The 11,663-nt window shown below is 36.7% G+C and overlaps 1 protein-coding gene and 1 pseudogene across 2 annotated transcripts; one reads left to right on the top strand and one right to left on the bottom strand.

Moving 5' to 3' along the window:
• Nucleotides 1–300: 300 nt before the first annotated feature.
• Nucleotides 301–1,748, top strand: LOC103423044 (uncharacterized). 2 transcript variants are annotated; one of them, XM_008361114.4, is made up of 4 exons: nucleotides 301–623; nucleotides 718–829; nucleotides 1,164–1,271; nucleotides 1,452–1,748. In XM_008361114.4, exons 1-4 carry the CDS (start codon nucleotides 538–540, stop codon nucleotides 1,551–1,553), a joined length of 408 nt encoding a protein of 135 aa, XP_008359336.1. In that variant the 5' UTR covers nucleotides 301–537; the 3' UTR covers nucleotides 1,554–1,748. The 2 variants fall into 2 exon arrangements, with proteins under 2 accessions (XP_008359336.1, XP_008359337.1); XM_008361115.4 differs by having other exon boundaries at nucleotides 343–623; nucleotides 724–829.
• A 6,785-nt stretch (nucleotides 1,749–8,533) lies between these two features.
• On the bottom strand, nucleotides 8,534–11,096 carry LOC103430160 (pentatricopeptide repeat-containing protein At5g02860-like; annotated as a pseudogene).
• Between the last annotated feature and the right edge of the window lie 567 nt (nucleotides 11,097–11,663).

Raw genomic sequence — 11,663 nt, 5'->3', positions numbered from 1 at the left:
CAGAATAGCTATTTTATAATTGTGTAATGCATGAACACGAATATATATATTGACAATTATACGAACATATAATATATATATATATATATATATATCATAAGGAAAATATAAATGTAGGGGTTCATGTATCATGGAAAATGTCTTCATGCTTCATAGTTGTTTTAACTATCTTAATTTATTTTAAAATAATCTGATTGGCAAAAAACAACTAAGCTAGTAGCTAATTTAAGAGATATATCAAATATAATAGGATTTACATAATTACATTCATAATCTAATAAGACTTCAACAAATTTTATGTTTTTCATAACAATAACTTGATAAAATTTGCAAGCGAAATCTGCCCTTGTTAAAAAATAGTGGAAAATGTTCATTGGTGTGGAAAGGATGCTTCATCCCCACAGAATGCCAGTAGCTATAGTCAAACATTCTCTAGGGAACCCAGTCAGATTCAGGTACTACAAACCCTACTTCTTGACCTTCCTCATGCAACTGTACCATCAAACCCCTTTTTTGTAGAGAGTGAAAAGGTGAGAGATGAGCAATTCAAGTAGCTTGGTTGCAGAGGCAGTGTGGAAGGCGATTGAGTCAACTCGTTCAGTCACCGACGATCAGCTCTCCGTGTTAGTCTCCACTCATCCCATTTCAAATTTCCTTTTAATTTCGTTTGAATTAATTGTTCCAATTGTGTTATTGAGTGTTTGGTTGCTGGGAAAGTTTCAGCCTGCATTTCTTGTTTGGGAAGAACTTGGAGAGAGCAACAAGGATAGTGGATCAGAGAGGTGTGAAGAGGGTTTTGGGTGAGCCCGGTGGTCGTTCCATCTTTCAGGTTTGAAATTTTTGATCAAATCAAATTCTGGTTTGTTTTGTATACTTGTTTTCAACTGGATTTAGTAGCTTGGACACAATTTCGGATGAAATTTGTTGAAATTTGGGCTAAATTTTATCTGAAAATTTGGAATTTGGATGAACACTGCTTGAATTTGGGCAGAAAATTATTTGTTTTATGTTCTTGTTTAAGCCAAAAAGATTAAGAAACTTTGTCATTCATGGAAATCAAATCTGGGATATGAATCATGTTCATTTTGGCTAAATGATTGTAAATTTATTTGATGTGAAGTGAAAAATGAAATCCCAATTCTCAATTTACGTTGTGTGGTTAGGTCGTCGGAGAATCGCAGAGGAAGGAGGAGTACTTGTGTTTTGCTGAGCAGTATTGTGCTTGTTATTCATTCTTCTATGACATTGTGAACAGAGGAGAGCAGCTTTGTGTGAGTGAGATTCCTCTCTTGCTCATCCAATTTTTTATCGATTCGAGCGTTGTTCTAATTAATCTAAACTATGGGGAGGGGGATCCGAACTTGCTCATCCCTTCTAAAGTTCCTCTGAAACTAAAAAAACGAAAAAAGTACGAAAGTGTTCTTATTTTTGTTATGCTTCTTGTTGTCCAGTGTAAGCATCAGTTAGCTGCAAGACTTGCTGCATCATTGGGAGCATGCATTGAAGTTAAGGTCTCTGATGAGCAGCTGGCTTTACTGCTTTCCAAACTCTGACATAATTGGACATCCAAAGTTTTGAAGAATACCTACTGCAAGAACAGGTCACAATTGAACTTGTTTTGCATGGCTACTTGTTTAACATCACGAGTATGTATATCTTCTCGTGTAGCCAATCCGTCATGTTGTAGCACGTGTATCTAATTATTGATTTTGTACCTTCAATCTATGAAATATTAACCATTTCGTCTACCTATATTATCAAAATATTTTCCCTTTTCATGAATTTACTCATCACTTTCACATCAAATTTTCCGGTTTGCTGTAAGAGCTGAGGAATTCTTGTTCGCATATATTTGGGAGGTGGGAATCTTTTCTTTAATTCTTTGGCTAATGATTTATCCTTATTTTGGTTTTGGGATTGGTTTGTTGTCATATCAGTTCGGTGGTCAATTGGCACGTTTTACGTGCGTCTGGATTTGAGGCTGTCAGGACTCACACTTCGGGCTTGAGCAAGGCCGTTTCTGATATTTTGGCCATGTTTGGCACACCGTATAAGGCATCGGATAGTACTAATAATACGGAGTACGGTGTTTGATGTCCGTTTAGATTAAATAAGCACTGGATTAAATAATTCGGGCCCACCTTTTTTATACGCTCTCCACCCTCTTCCTTATACCGTCCAAAAGCACGGTGTAATTTAGGGCTAGTTTGGTATTGCTATGCTTTGAAAAAAAGCTGCTGTGAGAATAAGCGGCTGTGAAATAAATCAGCAGAGTGTTTGGTAAATTTTTTTATAAAAGTGCTTTTAGAAGAAAAAAAAACAGTTTGATAGTGGGTCTTTTCATTAAAGGAGCACTGTAGCTCCGTGTGCTTCGAAAAAAGCCAATTTTCCAAAGTTGCAAATAACAACTTCAGTTTTTTCCTTTGATTTCAGCTTATTCTCACAGCAGCTTCTAAAATAAGTTCTTTTTTTTTTCAATTTACCAAACACCTAAAACTCTCACAATTTTTTTTCATAAGTGCTTTTTTTTAAGGACCTCACTCCCAAACCCTCAGGCATCTCTCGCTCTCTCATTCCTCTCCAGACAGTGGTCTCCAGACACTCTCTCTTTCTCTCCAGACGCACTCCTCTCTCGTCTGAATCCCAGGTTCGTCTTCTCAAATTCTTCTTCTTCGTTTGCATCACAGTTCGTCTTTTCATTTTTCTTCTTCTTCTTCCCTGGCTTCTCTCGCTCTGTCCTTCCTCTCCAGACGCTCTATCTTCCTCTCCAGAAGCTCACTCACTCTCTCCCCGCCACTTGCCCCCAACTTTCTCCTCGTCTTTATCGTTACGCTGCTGCTTTTTTCCGGCTACCCAAAAACCGCAGCGCTCGCCCGGTACGCCTCTTCGATTTTGGGTATAAAGTTCCAATTTTTATTCATATGGGTTCTTATTTTTGCTATGTATGTTTAAGATTTTGCACCCACCAGGATCAAATTTGGGTGGGTTTTGTGAGTTGGGCATCGAGTTTCTGATGCTTTTAGAGATATGGATTGTCAGTGATGTTTTGATATTTCAATAGTCAGACTTGTGTGGCTGCATGTGTTTTTTGATTTCTACTGGGTTTAGCTAACTGGGTTGTGCGGTTAATCTGTTTGTTCTCCAACTTTCTTACGATTTAAGTGCTTTTAGGTGAAGTACTTCCTGTGCCTATTTGTTCTTTCTTAGTAGCTCAGAGGTTTGAAATTTGATAGTATTTCGTGCTAATTTTTAAGGGAACTTGAAGAATGAGGAATGCATATCTTGCTTGTGAAATTTGATACTATTTTTCTTGGGACATTTTGGATGCGGTCCCTAGCTATCAATATTCTTTGATTGAAACCTTGTTAGTTTTTAGTTTTTGATTAAGGTCCCTGACATTAATGTAATAATGTAAGTTACTATATTTTTTAAATTAAAAATTATAAATTGAAAATTGTAATTGTTTATATTAATGAGATTTTAAATAAAACCTATAATTTATGGGATTAAAAATAATAAAATATAAATTATACTCGCTATTATATTGTGTGTGTGTGTGTACATTAACCAAAATTAACAAAAAAAGTTATTGTACCAAAACATGGATACATTCTCAAATCAACGAAAAATAATGTACCCATATAAGTTTAAACATGGATTAAAAAATTTGAATGGATTTTATATTAAAAAAAGGGTACATTTTACATATAACAAATTGATATATTTGAGAATGGGTGCATTTAAGATTAAAAAAATTGAAAATTATATGAATGGGTACATTTAAGATTAAAAAATTGAGAATCTTTTTATATATATAAAAAAACTAATAGGTACAAACTTAATTTAATTTAATTTTTTTATTATTTTTGAAATGTTTGAATTGAAAATTAATTAGAAGTTTAATAGAGGTGTGAGTATTAAACCCTAAATTAATTACTAATTTTTATATTAAAAAAATTATATAATAAACATGTAAATTCATTATCACATTAATGATAGGGACTTGAATCAAAATTTGAGAACTAATAAGGTCTTAGTCAATGAACAGTAAGAACTAGGGATCAGATACTAATTTTTCCATTTTTCTTTGTTATTTGAAAATTTATGTGGGTTTCAATAGGTATAAATATGAGAAAAGTTCAACAAACAAACAAAGATTTGTCATATTTTTTTTTCCTTGTCCTATCCGGTTCAATATCAAACACAGTATAAATAATACAATTATTAGTCCGATACTGCACCAAACACCCGACTAATATAGTCAGTACTATCCGATGACTATTTATCCTATCCGACAGAAATAGTCAATACAGTCCAAACTGCCAAACGAGGCCTTAGAGGCCTAATTATGATTTAATAAAAAGGTCCTCCTTAAAAATATTTTTTTAGACAATACATTCATACAGAAGTTCATAACCAATATCCAAACTCAATTGAAATCAGCATCTCACTCTTAATAATTTAATAATCTGCAACTGCCATTAGGGTTCATCGAAGAAAACTGGAGCACGACTAAAAGAGAGATGCGGAAATACGTTTGTGTTTGTGGAAGAAAGTAACATACAAGTTAGTTTTTTATTGATAAAGAAAAGTGGAAGAATGTAATATACATGTTTTTTTTTATTGCTATAGAAAAGTGAAAAATTAATATATTAAGTAGGCTTTTTAGCCAAAATGGTCCCTAAGATTTGCATAACTCATCACTTTAGTCCCTAAGATTTGAAATCAATAGAAGTGGTCCCTGAGTTTGTCCATTATCAATCATTTTGGTCCTTCAATGAAAATTTATATTAAATAAGGACCAAAATGACGAAAATACCATCAATTTAATAAACACGGGGCCAAATGAATTAAAAAAGATTGAGGGTATTTGTATCATTTTAGCCTTATTTAATGGAGATTTTTCATGGAATGACCAAAATGATTGATGGTTGACAAACTCAGAGACTACTCCTATTGATTTCAAATCTCAAGGACCAAAGTGAGAAGTTATATGCAAATCTCAAGGACCATTTTGATTAAAAAGCTATAAGCTCCACTTAACTAATTGTAATACAGATAAAGCTATATGATGATGATTTTTCTTTTCAATTAAATTTTTTTTAATAGAAAATTTATACTCATATATAATATAGGACAACCAAAATTTGGGGCCCTTAAGGAATTCGGAGCCCTGTGCCATTGCACCTTCACACTCCCAACGCCCCTCTGGTCTTGAGTCTAATTTTTTTATTAGAAAATTTATACTCATGTATAATATAGGACGACCAAAATTTTGGGGCCCTTAAGGAATTCAGAGCCCTGTGCCATTGCACTTTCACACCCCCAACGCCCCCTCTGGTCTTGAGTCTAATCTTTTTTAGTAAGTTGCCGATTTCTCTTCTAAACTTTCACTTAGCTTTCATTTTCGGTTGGAAAATTAACGACTCAAACTAATTTTTTTTTAGCCGATTCTCCCCTACCTTTAGTTTTTCATATATTACATCCATATTTCCGTTAAATGAGAGCATGTGCACAACATGTGAGTGTAGTTAAGTTATTTCACTCTTAAAAATAATTAAAAAACTGAAAATAAGACAAAAACAAAACCTTCCCTCTATTTTTTTCCCACTAATTCCTATCCTCAATTTCATTTTCCCCTCCTTTTCAATCAACACATGCTATGGCATGAGAAATGAAACATAGTGTTATGTCTTCATATGTAGCTAAATTATTCTTTTTCTTGGAGCAAGAACTACTACCATCTTTTGTTTCTTCTCTAACAAATAAAAATATGAACAAATACTCATGGTGTTATTGTCTCCAAAGCAGTGCATGAATATAAGAAACTTGTTCATAATACTTCTAAAAAAATGCTCATGATAATTACAACTTTTCATATGTCATAATAGTCCCAATACAATTCCGCAAAATGATCATTAAGAAGTTGGAAAACAAAAGAGATTTCACCATCTATAAGGCGTATAACCTATAAAATCTCAATTACAAAATATGGGCATTCCACTCTACCAACACACAAGCAAAATAAGGTTTTAGTTATCAAAACAAGAGCACAAATGTTATGTTCAAAACACACATGACACGTGAGATCAACTACACTTTCCATGACCTTCCTCGTTTGGCTGGAAACTTGTACCTAAACCCATTTTCATTTTTGGTGGCTGCTTAAGGTTGAGGTTGTAATGTAGAAGCAGCAACTTGGAAAGGTACAGTGAAAGCTAAGACGGGAAAAAAAAAACAAGGAACCTAAACAACGCAGTTGAGAGCTCCGTGACCTGGAGTGGATTGTAGGGCAAAGGCAGAGCCTCACCTTGCACAACCCCGTGGTTGACGTCTTATCTTAGCACTTTAGCACCTATCTTTACCAGAAGAACTTATTCTTGACTTCCTTACCTTGTAGTGTCGTACCCTCACCCATTTAGGTCGTCCTTGACATTGTGCTTGAATTGGAGCTTGAGATTGAGTTTCACCTTGATCTTGCTTACCTCCTAAGCCCTGAAGTAAATCAATGATGTTAACAATAGTTTATTTCAATTTAAATAAAAATGAGACCTCAGTCATCTTGAGATCCCATTACAATACATCTCAAACAATTTACTTTGAACCAAATGGACATAATTTCTTTAAGACCACATATACATTTGACTACCATTTGAAAACCAAAAAGAAATCTCGTACAAAGCTACAGAAGAGAAAAAAAACCATGTAAAGTCGGCATCTACCTATTAAACAAACAATTACAAAAGGGATAAAATATACTTACAATACTTTGGACGACTCCCCCCGTTTCGCACCTCCAGAGGCATCTTCAACTCTCAAAACATTTTGTAATTTCACTGATTTTGTCGAATCCACCATCAACTAACTATGAAATCGACAAAGGGAATGTCAATTTTCCCCAAGTTTCAGTGAACACCCACCTTGCAAATCGCGTGAAAACCCTAGATTTCTAAATAGGGAATCTGCAAATATGCGATTGAAGAGGGTATATCATGTGAAGGGCTTGCGAAATGACGTTTCTTCCCAAAAAGAATTGTCACATGTTGTGCACATGCTTCTAATTTAACTGAAATTTCGATGAAATATATGAAAATCTCACCATAGAGAAGAAATTGGCTAAAAAATTAGTTTGAGTCCTTAATTTTCCAATAAAATTGGGGAAGGAAAGTCGAAAGCTATGTGAAAGTTTGGAGAAGAGAATTGACAATTTACTCATTTTTCTGATCATCAGATTTATTAAATTAAACAAAAACAAATGACAAGATTAAACAAGTATGTGAAAGTTTTAAAAAATGTGCATTTATTTTTTCCCCTTATGAACTCGTTCAAGAAATGTTTCGGCTGCATCATATCTACGAATTGTAATTAATCTAGTATCATTGAGCAACAAACAATTGGGAAATTTTAATGTAAAAGTGATATAATTGTATATAATGACAAAATTTGACATGGTAGTGGGTGTGGTTGTGATGATAGCAATGGTAAGGGCAGTGGTGGTGATGCGGCGCTGGTGGTGATGACAGCTACAAAGGTAGGGTATGGTGATGGTGCCAATAATGAGGTGTGGTGGTTGGAGTGAGGTAACGGCAACGGTTGTGTTTGTTGTTGTGGTGGCAACTGTAATTATGGTGGTGATGGCAGCGGTGGTGGCAACAATATCGACGATGGTGGTGATGGTCATGGCAATGATGATGTAAAGTTAGAATTTGTTGTAGTAGGTGGTAGCAATCACTTTGTTCTCCAAGAGATAAAGTGAGTATAGACGGTTAAACAACGTAAATTTTTTAAAACAAATAAGGATATTACGAGAATTGGAAATATTCATTAAAGATTTAACTTTGTTTTTTATTAAAAACAACCTACATGCTGCTTTTAAAAGTTACTATCAGAAGAACTTTTTTTTTTTTTTTTAAATTAGCAAGATATTTTAATTTTATCTCACTTTTTTATTGCTGAACTTTAAAATAAAGCAGTTTTTACGGAAAATGGTAAATACCAAACAGGGCCTTATTCTTCACTCATTTTCTCACCAAAGCAATGGGCCAAATTGTAGGCAATTATGCACAGGATGAAGTCATATGCATGATTACCTGTAATTCCAAGGGCAACCATATCTACATATTACTTGAAAGAAACCATCTTATTCATCAAAACTCACCTAAGCAATGTGATCAATAAACGTGATACAAATAACATCGCTCAAAACTTAATACCGGCTAATAAACAGATAAGAAAGCAAATGATAAGGAAGATACATTATTAGATTTGTAATTGATGGTATAAGATTCGTTTTCCAAGGTTTAATTATAACCTTGGATAAAACTTAAAATCCCATATAGAAAAGTTTTTGAACATACAAAAGATTGTTACAGCACTGAAATTTTCACAACTTAACTATCTAAGTTAACAAAGCTGCTGCAGTTACTGGCAAGTTTGGTTGATGAGGAAGAGTTAATTGTACATACCTCAAAAGTTACCGCGCATCCCACTGCTTCATCTCAGCTCATCGATACAACATACGCTGCAGGCCATATAAATTGAAATGGGACTAATATATAGGTTAATTTTCTCCGGTACGCTAGCCTTTCGGAGAAGCAACAAAATCATGTACAACGAGATTACATCCTCCTCTCCATGCCCGAACAAAATATATATAACATGAGCATAGCAAGAGGTAATGAACAACTTGATGTATGTAAGTGTTCGAGGCTAAAACTATGCCAATTGAGCAGTAACCCCATTCATAGAGGAAAAACTAACTATGACCACTTATTTTTAATACGGTCTAGTAATCTGGACTCCTCCCCCTTGGAAATATGCGGATTAAGATTGAGAAGGTTATTGACAAACTTAACTCCATTGTCCCTTCGATTGTGCTTACAGTACCAGTCTACAATGGAGTTGTACGTGTTCTGGTTTGGTTTGCAGCCGTTCTTAATCATGTAGCAGACCACATCAATAGCTTCCTCGAACAGTGAATCAGCTGCATAACTTGCCACAAAGGTGTTGTAAGTGATTACATCTGGAGAAATCCCAGCGTCCCTCATTTCTAAGAATATCCGTGAAGCCTCTCTCATACGACCATTTCTACAATAGGTGAAAATGAGAGTATTGCATGAAATTATATCAGGCTTTATACCCTTCTCAATAATCTCCCCCAAAAGTGTTCTGATTTCTCGTAATCTTCTGAGCGGCTGTACATATACATCATACTATTGTAGGTTGTCAAGCTAGGAGTATACCCCATCTCATTCATAAATTTAAAAATCTCACTTGTCTTCGAAAACATCTGCCTCCGGCCATATATTCATAGCATCGCATTCAAGATAGTTATGTCAGGTGAAAACCCTTTTTTTCTCAGTTCCAAGAAGGCATGTTCTGTTTCCATCAAAAGGTCACTCTTACTAAAGATAAGAACAAGTGTCTTCAAGAGAACAACGTGGGGTTCAATTACACCAGAGTATATTTCTTCAGCAAGAATATGAATGCGCTCAATTTCCTTGCCATTGGCATAAGAATGGAGCAGAGAACTATATGTAAGCTCATTGGGTTTGCAGTGACCATTCAGCATTTCCGCAAACATTTTCTCAGACTGTTGCCAAAGCCCACCTCGCACCAGTGCTGCCAAAACAGCATTATAGGAGGAGAGGTCTGGAGTAACACCAGCTTCTCTTATACACAGCCATAGCTTGGTCGAAAGAACCGCACCGGCTGTATGCACTGATTAGAGTGTTGAAAGTATCCCTCTCGGGTACAAACCCTGCTCTCTTCATCTCCCTGAACACTCCCGAAACTTCCAAGTCCATCCCATTTTGGCCAAACACTGCCAAAAGTGTGTTCCAAGTAACTATGTCTGGGGTGCACTTACATATCTTGATCTCTTCAAAAACTTTCATCATTTCAGCAAAATTTCCCCTGTTACCATGCATCTTAATAAGGGCGTTAAAGGTACAAATGTTTGGTTTGCAACCAAAACTTTTCATCTCCTCAAAAATCCTCATTGCCAGATCATCCTTCCCAGCCTTCTCATATCCTGACAAAAGGGTGGTGTAGGTAAAAACATCGGGTTTAATCCCTTTCTCCACCATCTGGGTTTTCAAGGCTGTTGCCTCCTCCAGCAAACCATCTCTTGCATAAGCCAATACCAACGAATTGTAAGACACAATGCTCGGAGAAAACCCATTGAACTCCATATCTTTCAACACCTCCATTGCTTCCTTTGTCCGCCGAGACTTCCCATACACATCCAACAGCGCATTATACGTAACCTTATCAGATACAAACCCGGCTGTTTTCATCTCCTGAAAAACCTCAGCAGCGTCCAAATACAAAGACCCACACCGACAACAAGTAATAAGCGTATTATAAGTATAAGAATCCGGGGCAATCCCAGAACTCTTCATACCCTCCACAAGAGCTCTAATCTTATGCCAAGGCATACCCATTTTCCCATACACATTCAAAATCACATTGTAAGTTATCAAAGTCGGCCTACAACCCTCTTCCTCCATTTTCTTAAACACCGAAACCGCCTCCCGATACCTCCCATTACTAGCACAAGCAGTAATCAAAGAAGTATAAGCATAAACATCAAGAGAAAAGCCTTCATTGTGCAAATTCTGAAACAACGAAGTTGCATTCGAAACCCGACCCACTTTCCCCAGAATACTAATAATCACAGCAACAACAGAGCCATTCAAAACCAAATCGCAATCCTCACGTTTCTTAAACCACTCGAAAACACTAATAGCCAAGTCAAATTTCTTATGAAAGCTTAAACCTTTAACAATACCCAGTAAATCCAAAGCCAGAGAGTCCAAGCTCGACCCAAATTCATCCCTATGCAATTCAACTAAACCAACAAGCTTCTCACGTAATTCGGAGGAATCGAACTGTGGGTCGAGAAAGAAGTGGAGGATATACTGACCTTGGGAGGAGAGGCGGTGGTGGGACCAGGGCTTGCCGCGGTTGGAGTCGCGTGACCTGCCGATGCGAGTGCGAGCTCTAGGGAGGGTGGGAGGGGGAAGTGGGGAGTTGGGTATGTGGGGTGGAGGGGCTTGGGTGGAGAAGGAGCTCTTGGAGGAGAGATCCAGAAAATAATATTAGGGGATCAGTAAGAATAGCGGCGCAGCACGTAAATTTTTTTATACCAAAAATAGCATGCATATCGCTATTTTATCAAGTTTTGGTAGACCTGAAATTATTTGAAAATTCATACTACAAACATGTTAATGTATGCAAGGGGCAACACCCAAGGTATTCATAGACATTCATCGGGTTTTGATAGGCCTGAAGTCGGTTGGAGGGCAAGTATGAAGCCAACTCTAATCTTCAAAAGGGCAACACTCAAGGTATCGACATTCACCGAAGTTCGGATGATCAACACCTAAGGTATCTATAGACGTTCATCGAAGTTCGGGGAGTCTGCTGACCTCCCTTGCCCCTTAATGGATTCGCCAGTGGGGGTTATGGGAGGCGGTGGAGGACGTGGAAGCGGCGGTGGCGGTAGGGGAGTGGTTGGGTTTTGGGGTTGATGGTGGGTTTGGAAGAAGGGTCTGGAGGAGGGAGGTGGGTTTAGGAAGGAGAAGAGGGAGAGCCATGTGCTCTGCCATTGGAGATAGAGTGGGAAGGTTTTGGGTAGGTTTTGGGTTTAGTGGCTGGGT

The sequence above is a fragment of the Malus domestica genome, chromosome 10 (genome assembly GCF_042453785.1).
Source record: "Malus domestica chromosome 10, GDT2T_hap1".
Lineage (NCBI taxonomy): Eukaryota > Viridiplantae > Streptophyta > Magnoliopsida > Rosales > Rosaceae > Malus > Malus domestica.
The sequence above is the reverse complement of the archived record's forward strand: the minus strand, read 5'-3'. Positions and strand labels throughout refer to the sequence as shown.